The sequence below is a fragment of the Medicago sativa genome, chromosome 7 (genome assembly GCF_051527215.1).
Source record: "Medicago sativa cultivar Bolivia chromosome 7, Bolivia_mono, whole genome shotgun sequence".
NCBI classification, from domain to species: domain Eukaryota; kingdom Viridiplantae; phylum Streptophyta; class Magnoliopsida; order Fabales; family Fabaceae; genus Medicago; species Medicago sativa.
The window spans coordinates 86,220,178-86,246,382 of NC_140755.1; the positions used below are offsets into that span (position 1 = coordinate 86,220,178).

Below are 26,205 nucleotides of genomic sequence, written 5' to 3' on the forward strand. Positions count from 1 at the left end.
GCATAGCTCAGTTGACAGGGATATGTATTATAATATGCAGGGCCAGAGTTCGAATCCCGGACACCTTATTTATTCACCTTGAAAAAGGTGAATTCTACCCACTAGACTACTTGACAAAAAAAAATATGAAGGGCATTGGATTTAGTCTTTGTAAAAAAATAAATTAGTTTTAGTTTTTACAAATATAATTTTTTGTTATGGCCTTTGGTGTTTTGCTTTAGTGTTCGTCAAATCAATTCATATTGAATTTGATTTTTGTAATATTCATATATTTTATGGTTAAAAATTCATATTAAATATATGTTTTGTTAAAAAATTCTAATTTTTTTTGGAAAATATTTTTACATTATTCTACACATATCTGCACAATTTCATTAAAAAAAATACTAAAATAAACTTAAAAATAGGGACCAAAAGTAGTGATTGAAAATTTGATAGGGACTAAAAGTTGAAGAAATTTTTTAGAGGGATTAAAAAGAAAAGTTGGTATATTTATAGGGACCAAAAACATATTTAACCCAAAAAACAAACGAAAAAGAGCATATTCAATCACATGAGAAAAAAGTGCATAGCCATATGATAGAATATAGTTATGAAAACCAATTGAGCCTACTATTGATACTACTATAGTACTAATGTTCTAACCAAAAGAGTTGGAAAGATTTGTTCACATAATTTTTTTTTATCCATAAATGAATGATAACTAACACTTAAAAATCCACACATAAATTAAGTAGATATGGAATTCAAATTGGGACAATCAGGAAAAATATTCTACCTGACAATTTCGATATTATCAGTTGTGATGGGTTTAACAGAGATTTACAACAACAAAAAATTGCGTTAATCATCTGATTATTAGGAAAAATAACATTGATAATCTGGAGTTTGACCGAAAGATAAATGAAGTCTGCTCGAGAATTATTCTACCTAATTGAGAATCGTACTCAGGTTCTCACAATTTTCATTTTTTTTTTGACAAAAGTTCTCACAATTTTCATTAACCACTTTATTCTAATTATTTGGGTTTATTATCTTTTTACTCATAACAATGACACCCTTAATTATCATTTTCATAAACTCAAATTCGGATAATCATGAAAAATGTTCTACCTAACAATTTCGACATTATCTACTGTGTTAGGTTTAAGAGACATTCACAATTTTTTGTGTCTTAACCCTCAGGTTCTTAGGGAAAATGACTCTAATAATACGGAGTTCGACAAAAGGTAAGTAAATTTTGGTTAAGAATTGTTCCACCTAAAAATCGGACCTAGATTTTCTATCATAATTCGTCCTTGGTGGAATTCATTAACTACTTGAGTATACTTGAGTCAATTTGCTTATGTTATAATTTGTTTTGCTTCATAACAATGACACCCTCGATTATCATTTTTATAAACTCAAGGGTAAACAGTAAACTCATCTAAATCATTATGAAAAAGTTACTACAATGCCACCATATATACTAGGCTAAATTACCTTTTTGGTCATCTAACTGTTTAATTGGTATCGGTTTGGTCCTCTAACTAAATTTTGAATTATTTTGGTCCCTTAACTTTCTCTTTTGAATTATTTTGGTCCCTTAACTTTCTCTCTGTTACACATTTTGGTCCTTTCCGTTAAATTTAATTAAAAAAACGTTAGGGTTTATAACTCAGCAACAACACCATCAACATCAACAAGAAAAAAACCCAGAAACTCATAAAATTCATACACAAACCCAGATTCATAAACAAAAAGAATAAGGTTCTGAGATAGCAAGATCAGATCCTAACAACAATGAATAGGAACAACATGAGATTTAGCATCAAGGAGAGCCATTCAAAAATAAATAAATTGAAACTCAAGGAGCAGAATTGAACTTGAACATGTTAAGTTGGAAAAATATTTAATTGACCCAATTAAACTCATAGCAATTACTCCAAGATGGAATATAACTTTCCAACAACAAAAACACAACAGGAACAGAAGCAAAAATGCAGGAGGAACCAAATGTTTAAACCCATTTTTCCCTTTTAATCAAACAAGTAAACATCAATTAAACAACATAAGCATGACAAAGAAGAGGTCAGATCTTCTCAGGTCTAAGGGTTTTGTTGCTTTGTGTTAACCTTCACCACCACCACTACTCCGATTGGTTCAAAGACGAGGATGATTAAGGCTCTTCTTGAGGAGAAGAATGGAGAAACTAGTGTTCCAGTTACTGGGTTTGTCGGATTTGAAGGGGCTGACTTTGGAATTGGAAAGGAATGTGATTTTTAGATTTAGGATTTTAATTTTTAATTTTTGGATTTATGTGATAAAGGAGATGAAGGTGATTGTTGTTGTTCAATTTTGCTTATTTGATGAAGAAGATGAGAAAAAAGACAATAAAATTTCTAGAGCCAATGCTAAAATGACACGTGTACCACACCCTTACGTTTTTTGAATAAATCTGACGGAAAGGACGAAAAGCAGGAACGTGACAAAGTTAGAGGACCGAAATAAATCAATTTTTAGTTAGAGGACCAAACCGATACCAATTAAATAGTTAGAGGACCAAAAAGGTAATTTAGCCTATATACTACTAGTATATACAACGTTTTTTGAGAGGATCATACATACAACGTTGTTTCCTGCGCAGATCATCAATATTCAATAGCATTGAATGATATATACAGCAGAATAGCAGAAATCTGGTTTCACCTCTGGACCAGATTGCATTTAGTTGATGAAACCGTACATCTTACTATTCACTAGACTCAACCACCATTTCAATCACTCTTGAAAACAACCACGGTTAATCATGTTTTTACCCTAGTAAAGTTGGTAATTTTTTTCTGTTTAATTTGCCAATTCATGCATGCCGTATATAAAGAGTTCCATATACTACATTATCTTCATCCCAAATTCATAATATGGCTTCCAAACCAGGCATCCTTACAAACTGGCCTTGGAAACCTCTTGGGAGTTTCAAGGTTCTTTTAATTTACTCTCATTCACAACTATATATCTCTCCACTCTCTGAAAAATTGATATATTGTATTTTCTTTTCTTCTTTATCGTTATTATACAAAAAAAAAGTTTATAGGTCATAGTTTTACGGTATATTTTTGTTTCAAGTTTTGATTTCTGACTGACATTATTATTTATCTTTGTGTTGTATGTACCCTTGGTTATGGACACTAACTAAGTTCGTGATTCTAATCCCATGGATTGGCCATAGCATATACTCTTTCATATGGGTTGAAAGGGCCCCAATACAATATCTCATATGTCCCTTTATATTGGTCAGAATGCTACACAGTCAGATTTGGATTTCTATCTCACGCTATCAAACTGCTAAAGGCAAAAGTAGAATTGTTGACAAAGGCCTCGAATTTGAACAAGTCGATAGAGAAACCAATTGGTTAATTCCAAATTTTAAATATTGCCTTTAAATATTTGCCTTTCTTAATTAATTAAATAGAGGATATATAAATATGATCCATTGATAATTTATTCAAAAAAATATTATATATCTCTATTGATAATATAATGATATTTTATCTTAAAAGATCAAAATTAATTATAATTTTTTTTATCTAACTATTAGGGTTTTGACTATGTGTGACATTTCAGGGATGACCAAATTTTGTTCACTGCGTTACTATATTATATAGGATACATGATATTTCCTATGGCTTCTAATTTACCATGGTGGAGAACAGATGGTGTGATTCTTACAGCAATATTGCATGCTGGACCAGTGGAGTTCTTATACTATTGGCTACATAGAGCACTTCATCATCATTATCTATACTCTCGTTATCATTCTCACCATCATTCTTCAATTGTCACTGAGCCTATCACTTGTATGAACTCTTTTTCTTTTCATTTCTGCATGCACCTGTTTACTCTCTACATACAAAAAATGCATTTCATTTTTAAAAGTTTATGTTTCTTTTTGTTGACAAGGAAATGAAATATTCATAGTCAATATTTGTGATATAGAGAGGTGAAAAGAAAAATAGGTATAAAAAATGCTAGATCTAGATCTTGGTATAATAAAACAAAAAATATATTGTTATTATTAGTTGAAATGAAAAAAAAGAAAAAATATTCACAGGAAGTAAATTTTTGTCCATAGCATAACAAAATTTCATGGATTTAGCTACATAAATTTTTTGAAAGTTAACATTTCTTTTACAGCTGTGGCACACCCATTTGCTGAGCACTTGGCATATTTTGGACTTTTTGCTATACCAATGTTGACAACATTGTTCATCAAAAAATCATCTGTGGTTGCACTATATGGCTATGTCTTTTTCATTGATTTCATGAATAATATGGGTCATTGCAACTTTGAGTTCTTTCCTAAGAAGCTCTTCTCATACTTTCCCCAATTGAAGTATCTCTCATACACACCATCGTAAGTATACAATGTTACTATTGTAATGAAATTCATAACTTCTACAATCACAGTCCATATACTAATTTATTTTCTCCTTGGTTTCCATAGGTTTCACTCATTACATCACACTAAATTCAGGACAAATTACTCACTTTTTATGCCAATGTATGACTACATTTATGGTACGGTAGATAAATCCACAGATGCTACATATGAAGCCTCATTGATGAGACCAAAGGAGTCACCAGATGTGGTGCACTTAACACATTTAACTACATTTAATTCCATCTATCAATTACGTTTAGGCTTTGCTTCATTAGCCTCCAACCCTCAAACATTTAAATGGTATCTACATTTAATGTGGCCCTTTACAATATTCCCTATGCTTATGACTTGGATTTGTGGGCGTGCCTTTGTTTTAGAAAGCAACTCCTTTAAGAATCTCAAGTTGCAATGTTGGCTTATACCAAGATTTAAAACACAAGTATGATTTCTTTTTTTCTTTCTATTTGTGACTTTAGATTTTGCATTGTAATCTAACAGGAAAAATTATTTAGTTCAATGTAATTTTTTGTTTAATTATAATGTAATACACTTCTGATTTCATTTGTACGTAGTATTTCTCCAAAAGGCAAAGCAAAACATTTAACAACTTGATTGAAGAGGCAATTGTGGAGGCTGAGTTAAATGGAGCAAAGGTGATAAGTCTAGGACTTTTTAATCAGGTAATTACTCACACACCTACTTTTAATTTATTAGCATTACTTATTTTTCTAAAAAAAATGGAAAGAAAAAAAATTATTATTTGTGATACTAAAAATTATTTTATGATAAGATTTGAAATTCTTCTTTGAGACCACAAAGTCTTAGTCTTACTACACTTAATATGGACAATATTAATCATTTTTTTTTCTTCTATTGGCTTGTTTGAATTGAATATGCGGCGGGACAAGTATTCTCCTGTATCACACCAAAATTGACGTGGTATTGTTTGTAGAGTCTAGTAAATGTGGGACATTGACATGGTTTCTTTAATAATCAAATACATGCTATGTAAATGTTCCTTCATAACTCCATCATCTCACCAACATTTGATTGATTCAAGTTGTAAGGGATTTGAGCCGCTTAAGCAACTCGAATAAGAGGTTTAATACCTAACTCTTGGTATGAAGAAAAAAAATCGGTTTAAAAGAAAGAAAAAAATCACTTGTTTATCACACATGTACGCCAAGACCACCGAAAATCTATAGCAAAAATGTTAGAGTTGGTAGCTCTATTGGAAGCATGTTGATTTTTTTTTATTAGTTTTTATTTTATTTTAGCATCGTGGTATAAAATTGAAAAAGTTGAAGATTATTTAAAATAAAATTTCATGAGTGGCATTAAGGGCTCTCTCAAACTAGCTATATATTTCAATATTAAATATAAAAGTTCATTTATAAAGTTTTCAAGAGGTGAGTGTATATTAATGTTTGCTAAAAATCAAAAATAACTTATATATATATATATATATATATATATATATATATATATATATATATATATATAGCTCTAGCAAATTCGATGTAAGATAATGTTTTTTGATTTGAAATACCTTTGATGGGTGCAGAAACATCAGCTGAATGCACACTGTGAACATTATATTCAAAGGTTCCCACAATTGAAGATAAAAGTTGTAGATGGAAGTAGCCTAACTGCTGCAATTGTGTTGAACAACATTCCCAAAGGAACAATTCAAGTGCTTCTTCGAGGCAAGTTTAATAAGATTGCGTTTGCCATTGCTAATGCTTTATGCAAGAAAAATGTACAGGTACGTGCAAGTGTGTATTGTTTATATCTGCATTTTAAGCTTAAGCTTAAATATGCAAACCGGATTTATTCTATGATTATAACATCCCTTCATTTTTTTCTCTCTTTATATATGAGCGGTGGAACCTGGAATTGAAGTTTAAGTTATTCTAATGATTTATGGATGAATTGCAAGCAGGTAGTTGTGTTATATAAGGATGAGCTTAAAGAGCTTGACATGTCAAAAGGAAACTTGGCTCTTTCACCATTCAATACACCAAAGGTTGATCCAACATTTTTATTATATTTTAAAAATCGCCAAACAATTTTAAACAGTAATTATGCACCACATAATTCGAAATTTATTTAACAACTAATGATTAAACAAGGAGTACTTCATTTTATAATACTAATTATGAGCCTAACAGATATGGTTAGTTGGAGATGAATGGGATGAAGTTGAGCAAATGAAAGCACCAAAAGGATCATTATTCATACCATTTTCTCATTTCCCTCCAAAGAAAATGCGAAAAGATTGCTTCTACCACTATACACCAGCAATGATTACTCCTACTACATTCATGAATTCACACTCTTGTGAGGTGTGTAATTAGCATATTTTTATATCCTTCGGTATAGTACTATTATAACCTAAATTAAAATTTTAAAATGTTACTACACTAATTAATGTATTTATATATGTAACAGAATTGGCTTCCAAGAAGAGTTATGAGTGCATGGCGTATTGCTGGAATAATTCATGCCTTAGAAGGATGGAATGTTCATGAATGTGGTGACACTATGCTTAGCACTGAGAAAGTATGGGAAGCAAGTATTCGTTATGGTTTCAAACCTTTAAAGAATATTCGCACAAATTAACCAAGTGTGACTAATGGATTCACATTATCTATATACGTTCTTCTTGTTTGAGTTATCAAAGTTTGTTATAGGTTATCAAAACGTGAAAGGTCATCGGAGTTTTTGAACTCTAAGATTTCCATGTATGTTCTAAAAATATATGTCCAGGTATGCTATTTAAATTTTTAAAATGTGTTGAAATTAACTACTAAAAGTGAATGGTTACTTTCATTTTATATATTAAGGCCTCGGTTTATCAATATTACTTGATCAATTAATTTTTGTCAATAACTTTTCGAAATTTTTATATATGGCAACTAGCATTTTTAGTTTGTGTTCAAAATAAAAAATGTCCCTGAAATTTTTAGTTTGAAATTTTGTAGTGTCAATTTGTTGTTTGTGAATTTTGTTGTGTGTAAGTTCGTCGAGTGAAGATTCTTGCTTTCCATGCATGTTAGCTTAGTGATTCCAACAATTTCATTTTGTTTCATGTCGTCGTGCGATGGAACAGGCTAGCCATGCGAGCCAGCCAAAGGAATTTTTGAACCAAAACCATAGATTTCACCTCGACATACGGCACATGTAGGTCACCATGCAAGGAGCAATGTGAAGAAAATACATTGTGGAAGTAGGACACACCGTCATGTGAGCGTTTGGTTTGCCCCAATATTTTAGTGTTTTTAACATATTTTAACCTATTCTTAAACTTTTTCACTTGAACTTCGAAGAGAAACCTCTCCCTCAAACTTCCAAATTTCTCACATTTCTTTCAAACTTTGATCAACATTATTGCTCCTAAACACAAGGGAGCAATTCTAATATAGTAGGAAATTGACCATGGTCAATTGTGACAGATTGATAAGTTTTGTTCATCTCATATTCGAAAATCCTTCCTTAGATTGAAGTTTATCTTATAGTTTCGTTTATTATAATTGTTGATTCTTAGGACACTGATTGACATAGCAAAGTGTCCTTTTTTTTTTAATGGTTGATTTGCTTCCACATATTTGGAGATTTTCTCATATTCGTTTCCCAACAATTGACATTAGAGCAAAAAATTTAATCAATGGAGGAATATAAGCAGTGATGTGCGCTTGCACCATTCATTTAAATAAATACTAGTTATCATTGTATTTGTGTGTTCTTTTTTAAGACAGTGTTGTGGCTACATTTAAAAGTTAGATGTTTCTTTGTATGAGAGAATGAACTTTTCATTGAGTGTTACTTTTCCCACCCTATGGCTTTCCTCGCGCGCCCTATTTTTTTTCCAAATTTACCCCTAGTCCGGATTTCGTAATCCGGAATGTATTGTTAGTAATTTTCAGATGTCTCCGGATTTTAAAATCCTGATTAGTATTTTAGCAGAACTTTTGCAATTTTAAGCTCTACAATTCGTAAAATAAAATGCGAATAAAATAAAAAACATAAATAAAAAGACACAAACATAAAAACAACTCATTTTATTAATATATGAACAATACATTACAATAATTTTCAAGCTTTTTAAGCTTATTACATAACATCCTAAATCTATTTCTAATCTCCTAAGAGCCTAATTCTAATATCCTAAGAGCCTAACCACTGCTATGTGATAGGACATAGCAGTAGCTTGGCTATTGGAGGAAAACAGGAGAAGGAGGGAAGAGGAGGGCGGGAAGAAGAAACAAATGCCCCTGAGGGAGGTGGGGGGTGCTCAGACTTACGCCCCGACAGGTGAAGCTAATAACCACACTGACCCACATGACCCTCAGATGAATCGCCCTTCGTTGCAGCGCGGTTCCATCCTCATTGACCGTTCATACAAACCCTGAAAGTTTTCAACGAGGCCCTTATCTATGAAAGGCCAACGATGGAAAACCATGGTTGTAGAAGGAAGAAGAGGAGGAGAGGGATGGTGTGAGAAATGGTGGGGGTTTGGAAGGGTATTTATAGGGAGGGGTGGGTGAAAAATGGTTGGGAAACCATTAATGCAGTCAAAAAACGTGGTAAAACACGTTTTTTTGACTTGACCACCGACAAATGTGTGTGGTGCAGACCACCGGCCATGACACTGAAGCGTTCCGGAATATACAATCCGGAATGCACCTTTTAGTTCCGGAATATATTTTCCAAATTAGTGCGATTATGGTGCTCTTATGGTGAACGAGGGGAACGTTTGCACTTCTTTGTAGGGCTAAGGACATTCCGGAATGTATAATCCGGAATGCTTCAGCATTGGATTCTTTTGAAAGAGAGCTTGGCTTCTTTTGAAAGAGTGCCATCAATTAGTGGTTGGACGGTTACAACTACTAACACGTTTTCATTGACTGTATTAATGACCTAGGACTTGTTTAAGGCTATAAATAGGCTTCCATCTTCAACAAATACATTCATTCTTCACTTCACCTCTTTCCTTCCATTTTCTTCAAATTTTTTAAGTATTGTAGGAGTGTCGGTGATGTCATGGTCATTGTTGACCGTTCCTATGAACCCTGCAATAGCATTTCAGCTTGTGTGGGGTTCATATAACGGTCAACAGAGACCTTTGACATCAAAGAAAGACACAAAATATTCATATCGTCTTTGTTCGGATTATATTTTTCGGAACTCTCTTCACCTCTTTTCTGCAATTTTCTTCAAATGTTTTTAGTTTTTTAGGGGTGTCGGTGGTGGCATGGTCATTGTTGACCGTTCCTATGAACCCTGCAATAGCATTTCAGCTTGTGTGGGGTTCATATAACGGTCAACAGAGACCCTTGACATCAAAGAAAGACACAAAAAGCGCACAACAATTGGTCCGGATTTTATATTCCGGAAGTTACTAACAATCTAGTCCGGAAAGCATAATCCGGACCAGGGGTATTTTTGGAATTTTTGCAGGGCGTGCGAGAAGGCAGTAGGGTGGGAAAAGTAACACTCCTTTTCATTATGGCAATGAATAATCCAAGATAATTTGGGCTAACAAGGCTTGATTATGCTTTAGGAAAAGAAAAACCAAGTGGGATAAAATATTCAGAAAGGGGTACAGTACAACAAAAAAAGGTGTTAAGCATAATTCGTTGAAGGGGAGTCAACCAATGATGGGGTTGACAAATCTTTCATCAAAGACAATCAAATGTCAGTAACTAAAGGTGAGCAAGGTAAAGAAGTATGGTGATCATGATCAATACACCCTCCGGTCACTATTATAAGTAAAAAACAATATTGTAGGTTCATTCATTTAATGATGTATGTGGTCTTTATTATAGACCACATACATCATTAAATGAATGAATCCAAAATATTGATTTTTGCTTATAATAGTGACCGGAGGGTGTATGATAGAAGATTTCAATCATGATATATGATTGTTAAATGTCATTATGTGAGTAGTCACATACAAGTTAAATTTCCAAAATATGCATGGAGGATTTGCGCAGCATAGAGAAAATTTGGAAGAGTGCTCATTTTGTAAATATAATGTTAGATGAAGTTGATAACAAAATGAATTGAGAAATGTGAAATTTTAGATTAAGGGAGAATATTTTGCGTCAAACTTTTCTGCTCTTCTAAGTTCTATATCAAGTAGTGCAAGGAAAGAAAAAAAGTGAGAAATGACCATTTGTATTTATATGCATTTGGATCCTTATTCATAGATATCTCGGTTTGATAAATCAAAATAAGAGGATCAAACAGCAGTTTAACCTCCCAAAAAGCAAAGTTGGCTTGACGAGCGCATATGCGAGGAAGCGGGAGCCTCCGGTGTGTAATCGACATGTTGCTAACTTCAACTCATTATTTGAATAGAACCTAATATCATTAACCAGGGGCAAAATATTGAATGAGCGTCGGAAAATAATTAAGGCTTCCTCCTGAGCTTTAGTTCAATCCCTCAGATTGAGATAGAGAGCCTACCGACCCCTTCCCTTACTCAATAGGACTAAACGTAAGTCAGGTTATCTTTCTCCTGATGCTTTCACCTACGTTTCCAAAAGAATGAGTCGCATTAGCGCTTTAGTTTTCCAATAAGGGGGGGAGCGAGCCTAGAATAGCAGCCTATTTTTCAGGCCCCTTTACTTTTTTAAAAAGAGAGTTTGAGTTTTTTTTTTTCACCATAACAAATCTGATCTTTTAGGTGTATTAAGGGCTTGAATAGTTGCGTTTCTGTGTCTTTGAGAGTTTGCAATTTTACCGTGCAAACATTGCATGAGAAAGTTTGCCATTTTACCTTTATAAAAATTAATAGCTATTTAAATAGTAAAACATTTTGTTGTTAGATGTCTTTTTCTCCTTCTTGTGCAGGTGTATTTCCTCTTGTGTGAAAATTTATTCTATTGGCTTCTCAACAATAATAACTTAAATACTCAATAGCACCAAACTTTTCGACCTTGAACCAGACTAAATTTAGTTGATGAAATTGGTTTGGAGTTGCACGTCTTATTCAGTCAACCACTATTACAACGGCAATGAAGTAAGTAATATTTTTTTATCTTAGTAAAATTGGTAAAGTTTGATCGTTTAAACTATTCAAATCATAACAAGATGTCTCAAGAATAAAAATTAAATACAAAATAGTAAATTGCAAAAAGAATAAAAACATTCCTACAAACAAAAACAACGTAAACTCAAAGCAACTAAGGAATTGAACAATAACACACAAATAGAATTAAACATATAATGGAGCACCCTACCATTCGGGATAAAACCACAAAAAAATTGGACATAAGCCAACACATCATTCCCAAAAGCACTGCTATAATACAGAATCAGTCCAAAACATTGAATGTGCCCCTCTCAACGTCGAGACGTCTCAGTTTCGATTGTCTCCGTTATCAATTTTGGTAAATTAATTTAGCTTCTTAAAAAAATCCAAAACAATCATTCAAACTCGCAAGAAAAATTGGACACTTAAAGAATAAATATTTGAGAAGTTTCCTCCCTAGAGCAACCCACACAGATTTAAATATAAAAATAAAGTATCCCTTTTAACATGATTATTTTTCATAGGCAATTCAACTACCTCCACCTGAACAAATAGACCTAAAGTTATATAAAAAAATATCTTTTTTCAGACTAAAAGTAAAAATGAAATTAATTTATCTATTAAATAAAAATAAAAAGATACTGAACCCAGTAACTATCAAATAAGGTAAACACTATTTCAGACAGCCAAAAACAACAAACAAAAATCTATTGGTAGGTCATATTCATGCAAATGCAATATAACATGCAAGTATAATAGCTAGCTGTCCATATTTATGAATAACGCTCTCAATATATCACCTTAGGTAAACAATTCATTTGCAAATTCAAATTCAAGCATATATAAAGAGCTTTCCATATGCTACGATATCATCATCATTCGCAAATTCACAATATGGCTTCCAAACCAGGCATCCTTACAAACTGGCCTTGGGAACCTCTTGGGAGCTTCAAGGTTCTTCTAATTTACCCTTATTCACAAAAACAAATACCTCTCCTTCTCTTTCTCACTCTCTAAATATATGATATAATGTATTTTCTTATTCATTCTACCCTCCAATGTTACCTCACCTTAATTTTCTATATCTTAATGATATCTCTCCATAATGAAACCAACATTAATTGTCCAAGTCGTTTATTTTTACCAGTTATTTTTTCTATATAATAACTAGTTACAAACCCGTGCTTCGCACGGGGTTAGCTACTTTTTTGACAAAATATTATATCGGACAGATAGATTGCGAAATGACAGATAATTATAAACCATAACACAATATTTAGAGTACTCCTGCATCACGGGTTAGAAAATGAAATGTTCAAAACGGCTTATCACGAGTAACAAATGAAAACGTCAAGGACTTTTTTTGTAGAGAGAGATACAAAGCAAGTTGCAGCGAAGACAACAATTGAGAAGGCTAAACGTGCATTGGAAAAGTAGTGGCTTTCAACAACTCAATAATTGTAAAGTTAATTTAGTAGAATAATTGTGAACTATGTACTTGATCTAATCCACCACCCCTGCACTATGCAGAGTCAATCTAACCTCGTGGGTACCCACTATACGGGTACTCGTGGGTATTCAGGTATCCATGGGTACCCATTATGGAGTTTTGAATTTATTTATTTTTGGTACAAATAAAAACTTTTTTTAATTACAAAAAAACCTCAACTTTTAAACATTCATACATAATCCGTTCAAAATTTCATAAATCATACATAATCCATAGGAAATATAAAATACTTTTAATCACATCTAAATTTAAACAACAACAACAATAAAAATAATAACAAAGAAAATCTTGGGTCTGTTCGGATTGATTTATATAAGCATAAATAGTGGCATAAGCACTTATGAGACTGTTTGCGTATGACATGTCTATAAATTGCTATCATCTCATTTCCAAAAGCTCTAAAAGATAGTTTATGAAAACAATTTAAGCTTATATGAAAACAGTTTGACTTTATTTTATATATAATTATAGAAATATCTTTATACATACACACTTATATGATAGAAGTTATGCCATATGGATATATTTAAATTGTTTGTCCAGCCCAGACATAAGACAAAGATAACATTTCAAGACCCACCTCCTGTCAATATTTTGTCTTGGAGAGCCTTGCAACCATGTACATTGGCATACTTATAACGAATGCAACTTATTCCACACACTACAGAATAACTCAAAATCCAACCACTGTGTGGGAATAGGAGAAATTGAATCGTCTTTGCCCAGAAGGAAAATACTAAAGCAAAAACCCTCTAGATGACTTAAAGTGCAAACTTCTTTTTTTTTTGTTGAAGGATTAGAGTGCAAACTTATAGTGAGAATTTTTACTCAAATTTTGGCATTCATGATATATGAAAGACACAAGGAAAATTTTTCAAATTCAGTTTTAGAATGATCTAAAAACTTCCTTATATTCCCCTACCACTTATATTAGGTACAACAGTAGAGAGATCCATTTTGTGACAACAGAACATCACCACAAGAAAACCTCCTGGTCTGAAATCAGGGGAGGTACAAACTAAGCTAAAAACCGCATGTTACATCCATCTAAGATACAAAACGACCTTTATGAGGTGGAAAGCGTTTAAATCCAATTATGATTCAATGCTAAAGCACATGAAAATTATGGAGTACATTACAATTTCTGGTGAGTTCATTTAAGGTTCAAACTGTTATTAATAAATCCAATAGAAGAGAAGGGTAGAGATAAGAAGGGTATCTATTCACAACATAGTAGCAGCTGTGCAAAACTACTCTCGAGCAATATAGTCATGTTACATACAATCTACATTGCCAAACCCAGAATAAGAGAGTAAAGAAGGCCACAATTCACAATCCGTCCAACAAAGAAGACCTTTAAGTACATTTTGAGTATTTGAACTCATATCTTAGGTTGAATGTACAATCATGAATAGCCAAAAAGAGAAAGTTAGATGACAAAGATTGAAACACATGTATATATGAAAGAACTAAATCAATATATTATAAGTTTAAATAGTATAAAGCACACATTTGCAATTTTGATTCAATATTTAAAACAAATATATAAAACCTTCTAAGCTAAGAAAGGATATACATATATATTTGGTTCTGGGTTTTATTATAATTTGTCATCAATTATTAGTACAATATGTGTTTGGTTTGATAAAAACAGAACAAAAACCATCGAAAAACTACCACAAAACAACCACGGAGAATAGCTGCACATAATACCCTTAAAAGCTATACCCGTGTATCCAATTGTAACCTAAAGAGAATGCAAAAAAAATAACCTCTCGTAGCACCATAACTGGACCAGAACATAGCGAACACACTGCAAAAATCGCAGAGCAGTAAGCAAGTCCAACACCACTCTAGAACATGTTCACCTTTCACCCAAATGTGTCATTTTGTTTACCTGCTATGATAACATAAAAATTGGAAATTCAATCAATTAAGCAACATTATTCATAAAAAAAAAAAAAGGTCTAATGAAAATTAGAGATCATCTGATGTGAGTGTCCTGAAATCCAACTCAATCTTCCAAACACCGCAATCGCAATCCATAACTATTAAAAGGACCCTGTTTACAAATTCACACAGCCAGGATACCATACAACTACTTCAAAGATCTTATGCATACAAAGTTGCAAAAACACAAGCAGATATTGCCATCAATAAGTGGGAACAATGATTAAAATCAACGCAAAGAACCTCACCAGCCCAATATGAAGAAAACCCCGCATCCAAAGTCCAAACCATGTCAACAGAAAGATAACAGGGACTATACCAGTGGCTAATAAGTAGAATATGACAGCAAAAACAACCCGTCAACAATTTTTACTTACATTGATACTTCACATACAAAACATTCATTCAAACATAATCTTATGTTTTTGAAACCAATCTAACATTGAATCAAACAGGGCATTTTTTGTTTCTTTTGGTGAAGCTCTTATTTGAGATTGGAATTATTCTAAAAAGAAATCATCAAACAGGTTTGACAACTTAGCTACTAACCTCAAACCCCACGCTGCTCAAACTAAATGAAAGTTTGTCTTGCATTCCATTTAGTTGTACAAATTGAAGTTAGTATGTCACGCTTTCAATTCCCTATTCGTATGATTTTGTAGCAGAATTTTTTTCATGAATAACCTTTTACAGGGACTAACCAGATTATTTGATTGCATTGATGTCCCCAAGGGCAACAAAATTAAAAGGGATACTATACACATAAGTTTTGCATAAAAAACAAAGAAGCAACATAAGGAAAATTATGCAACTAAAGTCATGAAGAGATATGAAAACTCACAGTTTACAGCTGAAAAATAATAACTTCAATCAAATCTAAGCACCTCAAAGCCTATGTCATAACTGTCAATGGGTTTCTGCAAAATAATAACCTCATTCAGACCAAAATACTTCATCTACAATAATAATAATATCAATGCTGTCTTGAAACCATGAATGCATCTTCAATCCCTAATCAGAAATCAAATCTAGAATATACCTTTTTTTAGCCAAGACTACACATTATTTTCATATTAAATATCCAGCTTTTGGTTGTGCTACATCTAGATTGAAGGCCATGGATAAAAGCATCAGAAGTCAGAACATAAAAAATGAGGCAGAACCTTGTTACCTTTCCTTGGCCATGCTGCAAATCGAAGGCAGTATAACAATCAGAAGTATAAAAATATCAATTACTCATGACAGATAGCTAAAAGGGTCGTTACAACTTACCTAACAGCAAAATAAAATGCCTAAAGGATTCAAACATCTAAGAAAGGATATTTTTAGATATCGGTAGTTGTCTGGTCGTACCCAAACAGTTAGATTCCAGAGGAAAATGCACCTAAGATCAAATATTTCGAGCCAGCTTCCATGGAAAATTACAATTCTGCAGATTTAACCCAATTTTCCTGCATGAAACATGTCAAAATTCATCCAAAAACAGTCCCCAAACAGCCCAAACCAGTTTAATCATCACTACCTACAAAACTATTCGGATTGAGCAACATTTTCGTTCGCCAGCCTTCAATATCCAGCTATAACTCACAACATACAAGCAGCCATCTATTCATTTTAATACTTTAAAAACACAGCTAAAGTTCCCTCAACCAATTTGCTGATAAGAGAAGTAAGAATTATACAAAACCATAAAGTTAAATATGATGACGGTAATACCAATTCAAAACAGTTCTCAACAAATAAAATTCCTTTTGAAACATGGTACCTCAATCTCATGAAAGTCAGTGCGATAGCGTGAGAGCCCATCATAACTGTAAATTTAGTGAAGAAACCTACATTCATACCATTATACAGTTAGAAAATGGTAATATAAATGAATAAAAAACAACAGATATAAGATCATGCCAGTTACATTGTTGGATTTCATCTTCTATTTTAAGACTATGTCTTCACTGTGAATAAATTGCACCAAGTTTTAAAATATTGAATTAAGCATTATTGATGCTCTTCACCACCTCACTCAAGTACAATTCAAAATGTACATTATCAAAGCAACAAAGAAAATCACCATCGAATAAAAAACAAATTCTGGAAAAACCCAAAACCAAAAAATCAAACCCTCAATTAAACATAGTATCTAATTGTTAACATGGTATAACAATTATCAAATTCTGGTTAAATACCCTCAAATTCTGGTTTCACATATTGAGCAAGATGTTTCAGTCCCAACACGGTTGATTGCAGCAACAAAGTAACTATTTGCTATTGCAGCATTTCGTGCCTGAAAAACAATAACACCTATGAGCCATAAAATCATGCCAATTTTCTTATTATTTTTAGTCATTTATGAACTAATTTCCAGCTGAATGTCAACCTGTAGGTATAAGCATAGAATAATATGTCATGAACATTAAGAAATACTCAGAAACCAATCTAAGCATCAGAAACAATAATTAGTAGAAAGGAGTCTAACATGTCTTCCATTAATACAAAACAACTGACCTCTATTGGCCACATAGGTTTGCTGAGTTCACCAACGGTGGCAGCAAGGTTGAAAACAATTTCTGCACCATTTAAGCCAAAAGCTAACCAATTTAAACAATGGTGCCTACAATAACATATATTAATGGCAATTTTTCCAAATGTTGTTTGAAATACCCTAATTCAGAAAACAAACTGAAAAATCAATCAATTTTTTTTTGCAAAATTGAAGAGACCCAATTCAAGAGAACCTGATAAAGAAGCAAAATTCATCACAACTTTTTGTAAAAAATTTATATTTAAAATCTCACTTTCACAATCTCAAAATCCAATCTACCAAACACTATCCATAACAGATTGAATCAAACCCCAAACCCACCACAAAAATTGGATCCAATCCAACAAACTCAACAAAAAAAAAAATGTCACTTTCCAACTAAAATACAAAGTTGTACAAAAAAATTACATTCCCGAACCTCTTCCACTATTGAAAGTGGCTATGCCACTATTGTGGGTTTTAATAGAGAAAAAGGCCATGAAATATCAAAGGGATTAGAGTGATAGATTAGTTTTCATTAGTAATAAAAATTTAGATGGATAACTCTTATAGTCATATCAATCATAAGCTTCATGGAGCAGTTGCATGTCTGCTAAACAAATTCTGGTTAATTGTTATAACATGCTATATTTTCAGTCCTGCCAGTTGTAGTATAGCAACCTATGAATCAGAATTTAACAACACTTGCTTTCATACAAAACTGAATCCAAATATTTAAAATATCTAAAAAAAAACTGAAGCAAAATCAATCCAAAACTACAAACACAACACTCATTTGTACAAACTTCCACAAATCTAATTTCTATCCACCTTTTACTGCATGAAAATGAAAATAGAAAATCATACATCATAGAAATTCAAGCCATGATTAAAAACCAGGATTATACCTTCAATTTGATTGCCTCTCCAACATCATAAATAGAAATTCACACCCTTGCTATACAGACGAGCTTGTCACTGCTTCTAGAACATAACAATGTCAATAAATTTGCGAGCTTAGTGGAACCAAATAAAACAGAAAAAACAGAAGAGGGGATTATCTAAGAACAACTGCAGCTAAAGCTAAACATTAATCCCACCCTCCACACAAAAAATCTAAAAAATTTCTACCAAAGCATAACAAATAGTAGCAACCAATCATAAAAAAATTCAATGATTAATATTCATTCAAAAGGTTATTCAATTTTTTCTTGTTCAATAGTCCTCCTAAATAAAATTATCCAGCAACCTGCAGTAGGGAGGAATCTCAACCAATAATTAACTTAGTTTTTTCAGAAGTGCCATATTTACATTTGACCATATACTGACATTTTAACTCCCTAACTACCTAGTGCCTAACAGAAATAAAGTTTCTTCAAACTACATAGTGTCTAAATACTGCCAATGAATTACCAATACATATGAATTACCAATGCAGATGAAGAACAAATCTGATTTCTCAAATGCCACATTGTGTACATGCCTAGAATTTATCATGAAGTTCATCAGAATTCATAACTACATTATATAAATGTATATTCAAAGAATCAATGGTAACTATTTCAAATTTATTTCATTAAAAATTATTTAAATTTCTTGATGACATGATAGTGTTACCTGAATGCTATGACTTCAACAAACTCTGTATCAATCTGCAACATCAAAGCAGCTAGCATCAAAAGGAAGTCTTCATTTTAAGCAATTGAAACCTATCATGCAACCTTATGAATAAGTTCAACATAAGGCTTTTTTAATTTAATTTACATCAAAACTTAGGAATATCTTTAAGTTAAATCAATCTTACCCCAGTTTCTTCCTTCACTTCTCTTACAGCTCCTGTATAAAGCAAAATTAAAGCCGAAATTCACCCAGAAAATAAGAAAAAAATGCCATTCACAAACCCTTAACATCAGATTGAAAGAAAAAACATAAATTCCAACCTAAATTAACAAAAACTGATTCAATAAAGCATTTTTAGAGACATGCATGATCTTAGATGAACAAAAGAGAGAGAATAATGATTGTACAAAAAAATAATTGAACCAATTAACAACCCAGAAAATTAAACCAAAATCTCTCAATCCATCAAAACAAACACAACATACAGACCAAACAAACACTGAATCAACCAAGCTACATAAATAAAAGAGGCAAAACAACAACAAAAACAACACAAAGAACAGACATGCAAGCAGAAAAAGAAAAAAAAAGCGATGATGATGATGATGAACAGAACAGGAACCGAACCTGAGAAATAGAGCAACCGGAGAGAAAGACGAGAAATACCGGAGAGAAAGCAATCGGCGCCGCCGTTTTTCGCAGCAGTTGTGACGGAGGAGAATTCTCCTCCCTTTCCTCCCGTTCCCGTTCGTCCTTCTTCTCCCGTTTCTTTCTCTTTTTTTTTTTTTTTTTGCTTTTCACATATATATAGGGCAGGGGAGCTTCAATTTCTAATTTACCAAAATGCCCCCTCAAGGGTAAAATGGTAAAACGCACATACAATTATTTTTCTATCTAGTTTAGTAGATTGCATGCATCTTTACATATTTAAAAATGTCCTTCATATTTAGTGTAATGTTTTGATATTGTTATGTTGACTAACATATGTTATTCTTTGTCTTTTTCTTCTATGTGACTTGGTTATGGACACTAATTAAAGTTCATGATTCTAAGCCCATGGATTGCTCATAGCATATACTCTTTCATATGGGGTGAAAGGGATCCAGTGTACCATGTCATATTCCCTTTTGTATTGGTCAGAATGCTACACAATCAGATTTGGACTTCTGTCTCACGCTACCAAACTGCTAAAGGCAAAAACAGAATTGTTGACAAAGGCCTCGAATTCGAACAAGTCGACAGAGAAACTCATTGGTTACTAAATTTTAAACTGCTTTTAAATATTTGTCTTCCTTAATTAAAGATTATATATATATATTTGTTTCATTTTCAAAAGAGTAAGCATCTTTTGTTACAACAATATTTCTCATTTGAACGTCAACACAAACATTGCATAAGTACTAAACACAAGATAAAGTACGGTACTTTGTGGGTGCTTTGGTGTTGTTTGGTGCTTTGTGGGTTGGCCTCCTAAGCTTATATTTGGTGCCACCTTTCAGGTGTTTTTGTCTATATATATTTGTAGACAAAAATCTTTTTAAGTATGGGACAACTTTTTGTGAACAAATAGACAACACAATCAAAATAAACTTAATTTTTAAGTTTTTAGTACAAAAAATAAAATGAAATTTACTACTATGCATTTTATGACTATAAATATTACTCTAATAAACTATGGAAAATGACACGGAGTTGGGTGGTTGGTTAATAAAAATTATTTTCCTATTTTAGATATTTTTACTTGGGATACTAAAATTCAGATTATTTTTCAAATTATTGTTTTAAAAAAAAAATTGTAAACAACATATGAAAACTTTTTTAAAAATGGCTATTTTAAAAAATATATTCTTTTACCAATAAGTTGTAACAAACTAGCTCCTAGTAAGAAAAACATTTTTTACTATGGTTTTTTTTTTTTCTAAAATTGAGCCTATCTAAATTGGCATCAGAGAAAATTGAGCCTGAGACCTCGAGGAGGAGCACATTACTAAGTCCCAAGCAAATACCACCAGGCCAACCCAAGTGGGTTTAAAAAAAACTATCTTAAATATATAAAAAAAATAAATCAAATAAAAAATATCTATTTTAAATATTTGACCTGATTATTGATATTTTGTAATATTTGCAGGGACGATCAAATGTTGTTCACTGCACTCGTATATTGTATAGCATACTTTATATTTCCTATGGCTTCTAACTTACCATGGTGGAGAACAGATGGTGTGATTCTTACAGCAATATTGCATGCTGGACCAGTGGAGTTTTTATACTATTGGCTACATAGAGCACTTCATCACCATTATCTATACTCTCGTTATCATTCTCATCATCATTCTTCAATTGTCACTGAGCCTGTCACGTGTATGAGCTTTTTTTAAATTATACACTATATTTATTAAATACACATTATGGTCAAAATTATAAATAAAAATCAACATTTAAATTCATTCATTAAATTATGTATATGATCTATAATAAAGATAAGGGTTAATTAAGTAAATGGTCCCTGTAAATATTCAAAATTTTGTTTTTGGTCCCTATAAAATAAAATCACACTTTTTAGTCCTTATAAAATTTTCCATCAGCATTTTTAGTCCCTATAAAATTTTTCCATTAGCATTTTTTGTCCCTATAAAAAATTTCCATCAACATTTTTGGTCCCTAAAATGCTTAAGGAAAATGTCACAGGGACTAAAAAATGTGATTTTATTTTATAGGGACTAAAAACAAAACTGTGAATATTTATAGGGACTAAAAACTTAATTAACCCTAAAGATAATATAAATCATTAATTGAAAGAATTTAAAATATACATTTTTAATTATAATAATAACCGGTGAAAGTACTCCGGTTATTATTATGCTTCCTCCGTCCCTATATCTAAGTTAGGCATGGCAATGGGGCGGGGTGGGGACGGGTTTTGTCTTCCCTATTCCCATATTCCCCTACTCCCATATACTTACATGTTACCCTACTCATACCCAATGGGGATGAGAAATTGAATCCCATCCCCGTCCCCAATGGGTTCGGGTATTCCCGCCTCATCCCGTCCCCGCAATGAATCAACTTTTTTTAATAAAAAAAGTGTTTTTTTTAAGCTTCAATGGTAATATTATAATGCATTATCCAAGCGCTCATTTTAACATTTCTTTACCGAATAACTTGGTTGTTCCTCTAGCCATCAATGAAAGTTCTTATATCATGATAGTTATCAAACCAAATAACATGACATGTTATTATCAACCCCCTCAACAAAAACAAAAACATGACCTTCCTACATTCGGGTAGGGTTTGGGTATGGGTTCGGAGTGGATACATATATCCCCGTTACCTGTCCCGTACCCGTATTATGAAATTGGGGAAAACCCAAACTCATACCCAAACCTAGTCAAATCAGGTAAAACTCATCAAATTGGGGTTGGTTTGGATGGGTATCCATGGACACGGGTTTTGTTGTCATGCCTAATCTAAGCACACTTTTATTAGATGCAAAGGATCTTTACATATAGGGACGGAGGGAGACGGAGGGAGTAATTTGTGTTCAAATATATGAGGTACATGAAAGTACATGCAAATAACATTCAAAATTATGATTAATGAGATGTGACACTTTATTATATTCATTAGTTAACCATTTATTTAAAGGAGAATGTTAACCAGTGCCCCCAGGGCATTCGATTCCTTAACAAGTGCCCCAGACACTAGTTAACAAGATCCTTATTTAAAATGCATTATTTATCATCAAAGTTGCTTCGGAATTTGGTCTCACTTTGTCAAAATGACACAAAATTTCTCTTTTATTTGACAGCTGTCGCACACCCATTTGCTGAGCATTTGTCATATTTTACACTTTTTGCTATACCAATGTTGACAACATTGTTCATCAAAAAATCTTCTGTGGCTGCATTATATGGCTATATCTTTTACATTGATTTCATGAACAACATGGGTCATTGCAACTTTGAGTTCTTTCCTAAGAAACTCTTGTCCATCTTTCCACTTTTGAAGTATCTCTCATACACACCATCGTAAGTTTACAATGTTACTATTGCTAATGAACTTCATAATTTCTAATCAAAGTCCATATGCTAATTATTTTCTCCTTGATATATTTCCACAGGTTCCACTCATTGCATCACACCAAATTTAGGTCTAATTACTCACTCTTCATGCCTATCTATGACTACATTTATGGCACCGTAGATAAATCCACAGATGTTACATATGAAACCTCATTGATGAGACCAAAGGAGTCACCTGATGTGGTGCACTTAACAAATTTAACTACACTTAGTTCCATCTATCAATTACGTTTAGGCTTTGCTTCATTAGCCTCCAATCCTCAAACATCTAAATGGTACCTATATTTAATGTGGCCATTTACAATGTGCTATATGCTTATGACATGGATTAGTAGACGTGCTTTTGTCTTAGAAAGCAAAACCTTCAATGATCTCAAGTTACAGTGTTGGCTTTTACCAAGATTCAAAACACAAGTATGTTTTTTTTCTTCTTTATTTCATTTATCATCATTTCAAATTTTGTATTCTCCGTGGAGAATGATTTAGTGATTACCATCGTAATACACGCTTGATTTCCTATTTTGTAGTATTTTTCAAAAGGGAAGAACCTAACATTGAACAACTTGATTGAAGAGACAATTATAGAGGCTGAGTTAAATGGAGCAAAGGTTATAAGTCTAGGACTTTTAAATCAGGTAACTTCACATACACCTCCTCTATTACTTTGATCATTAGAATTAATCATTTTCTCCTATGTAAATGATTTTTAGAGGCTCTATGTAAATGTTACTAGCTAGTATATATTGCCTTAGAGATATGTATTTCAGGTCAAAATACTTTATCTAATTATAAAAATTCATTTATTTAGTTTTTTCTTAAACAATTTATATAGTTTTCAAAAGGAGTGTATACACAAGTTTGCTTTTTTTAGCCAGTGTATGAATCTCTGATTAGTTGATGACTGTAAGTACATTTATTAACGTTCAGTGAATCTTGAGGTATGTCCTGACCTTGATGAACTCTTGGAACCCAACTCACCTAAACTTTGCAACATAAAAAAAAGTTTTATTTTTTTTAGGCATGTATATACTAGTTTGCTAAAAATCAAAATAATATATAGTTTTTTTGAATTCGAAGTAAAATAATGTTTTTGATTCGGATAACCTTTGATGCATGCAGAAACAACAACTTAGTACACACTGTGAACTTTATATTCGAAGGTTCCCAAGATTGAAGATAAAAGTTGTAGATGGAAGTAGCCTAGCTGCTGCAATTGTCTTGAACAACATTCCTAAAGGAACAAATCAAGTGCTTCTTCGAGGCAAGTTCAATAAGGTTGCGTTTGCCATTGCTAATGCTTTATGCAAGAAAAATGTACAGGTATGTGTGCTATATTTTAGTCTAGCTTAAGCATATATATGCAAAGGAATTTAATTTTGTTAAAAAGTATTATATGTGTTAAAAAAAGTTAATCTAACATATTGATAAATTGCTAGCAGGTGGTTGTATTGTATAAGGATGAGCTTAAAGAGCTTGAACAAAGGGTCATCACAAAAGGAAACTTAGCTCTTTCACCGGTTAATATTCCAAAGGTTGATCCAATATTTATTTTTAATATACAAAACATAATGCAGTGAAATTTATCTAATAACTAATTAACAAACCTTTAAATGATGAATCAATATTAATAATAAGTGCTTCATTTTGTAATAACAGATATGGTTAGTTGGAGATGAATGGGATGAATATGAGCAAATGAAAGCATCAGAAGGATCGTTGTTCATACCATTTTCACACTCCCCTCCAAAGAAAATGAGAAAATGTTGCTTCTACCACTTTACACCGGCAATGATCACTCCTACTACATTCATGAATTCACACTCTTGTGAGGTGTGTAAATAGCATATTTTTATATCCTTCAGTATATATACTATTATAACATAAATTTAAAAATGTAAATTTATGTAACTAATTAATGTATTTATATATGTAACAGAATTGGCTTCCAAGAAGAGTTATGAGTGCATGGCGTATTGCTGGAATAATTCATGCTTTAGAAGGATGGAATGACCATGAGTGTGGAGACACTATACTTAGCACTAATAAAGTATGGGAAGCAAGTATTCGTCATGGTTTCCAACCTCTAAAGATTCTCACAAGCCAAGCGTGACTAATCAATGGGGTTTTCCTTCAAGTTTTAGTTGTGAAAGTTTGTTCTACATCAACACAAGGCAATGATTCACCATAGTTTCTGGCAATGGTTCACCATTGTTTTTTATCTCTAAAATTTACATTTATGTTATTTAAGATTTCAAAATGTATTGAAATAATTGCTGAAATGCACGATTGTAATTTAATTTTATATTGAAGCTCTTAATTTATCAACATTACTGATCAATTTGATTTATCAATAATTCTTTGTCATTTCACCTGAAAAGTGGATGAAACATAAATTGAACATTCGATCAAATTCACAGTGACAAAGAGTTCGATGAACGTTCTCTGTGAACAACCAAGCAGTGATACCTTTCTCAAGATAGCCACCATGCTCAAAATGAAACAACACATATTAACTAGAACCACCATTACTACAATGGTGGTGCTATTGATCACCATTACTATATGACTTGAAGCATAAAAGAGGGAATTTGATTTTTGAAGTGCTATTGATCTCTTCCACCCAAAAGAGAGTTGCCTTTTATAGCTAATTAAATAAAATTACCATTTTTATCAACAAAGTTTTTAAGGAAGGAACGTGTGTCATGACTTGGACACATAAAAAAAATCATAAAGTCATAATACATTTACAAAATGAAAAATATTAAGATGACATAATTTGAAAATAAAAAAGATTTTCGAAGGAGCTTAACTCAGTGTAGGCAGGGGTCAATGTTTGAATCTCGTACATCCCACTTATTCACTTGTAAATTTTCAGTAATTTAACACTTTTATTAATTGATCAATAGCTTCATAATACATATATATATATTAGGGAAATGTTAACGAGTGCCCCCGGGCACTTTTAAAACCTTTAAAATGTAACCTTTTTTGAAATTTAATGTAATCAATTCATTGGAAATTGAAATTTTTGACTTTTATAATGAAATAATTTCTTCTTTTGGA

At 32.3% G+C, this 26,205-nt stretch overlaps 2 protein-coding genes and 2 long non-coding RNA genes across 12 annotated transcripts; 2 read left to right on the forward strand and 2 right to left on the reverse strand.

Annotated features, from left to right (window-relative positions):
• Positions 1–2,884: 2,884 nt before the first annotated feature.
• Positions 2,885–7,212, forward strand: LOC146909643 (very-long-chain aldehyde decarbonylase CER1-like). The gene is made up of 10 exons (XM_085725203.1): positions 2,885–2,960; positions 3,177–3,391; positions 3,604–3,836; positions 4,174–4,393; positions 4,484–4,859; positions 4,993–5,100; positions 5,985–6,185; positions 6,363–6,446; positions 6,592–6,765; positions 6,872–7,212. Exons 1-10 carry the CDS (start codon positions 2,901–2,903, stop codon positions 7,040–7,042), a joined length of 1,842 nt encoding a protein of 613 aa, XP_085581329.1. The 5' UTR covers positions 2,885–2,900; the 3' UTR covers positions 7,043–7,212.
• Positions 7,213–10,028: 2,816 nt separating this feature from the next.
• On the forward strand, positions 10,029–25,509 carry LOC146909644 (very-long-chain aldehyde decarbonylase CER1-like). Of its 3 annotated transcripts, none has more exons than XM_085725201.1 (11): positions 10,029–10,131; positions 11,282–11,450; positions 20,100–20,314; positions 21,189–21,421; positions 22,869–23,088; positions 23,181–23,556; positions 23,670–23,777; positions 24,262–24,462; positions 24,582–24,674; positions 24,799–24,972; positions 25,079–25,509. In XM_085725201.1, the coding sequence occupies exons 2-11, from the start codon at positions 11,391–11,393 to the stop codon at positions 25,250–25,252; spliced, it is 1,854 nt and encodes a 617-aa protein (XP_085581327.1). In that variant the 5' UTR covers positions 10,029–10,131; positions 11,282–11,390; the 3' UTR covers positions 25,253–25,509. The 3 variants fall into 3 exon arrangements, with proteins under 3 accessions (XP_085581327.1, XP_085581325.1, XP_085581326.1); XM_085725199.1 differs by lacking the exon at positions 10,029–10,131 and adding an exon at positions 12,268–12,416 and having other exon boundaries at positions 11,316–11,450; XM_085725200.1 differs by lacking the exons at positions 10,029–10,131; positions 11,282–11,450 and adding an exon at positions 12,337–12,416.
• Positions 14,517–15,310, reverse strand: LOC146909645 (uncharacterized). The gene is made up of 2 exons (XR_015018429.1): positions 15,171–15,310; positions 14,517–15,034 (listed from the first exon to the last, which is right to left on the reverse strand). It is a non-coding gene; the product is annotated as an uncharacterized LOC146909645 (long non-coding RNA).
• LOC146909646 (uncharacterized) lies at positions 15,969–19,828 on the reverse strand. 7 transcript variants are annotated; one of them, XR_015018424.1, is made up of 10 exons: positions 19,688–19,828; positions 19,245–19,276; positions 19,058–19,092; positions 18,871–18,923; positions 18,349–18,418; positions 17,425–17,486; positions 17,106–17,203; positions 16,688–16,754; positions 16,276–16,373; positions 15,969–16,108 (listed from the first exon to the last, which is right to left on the reverse strand). It is a non-coding gene; the product is annotated as an uncharacterized LOC146909646 (long non-coding RNA). The 7 variants fall into 7 exon arrangements; XR_015018426.1 differs by having other exon boundaries at positions 17,425–17,530; XR_015018425.1 differs by having other exon boundaries at positions 18,349–18,421.
• Positions 25,510–26,205: the final 696 nt, after the last annotated feature.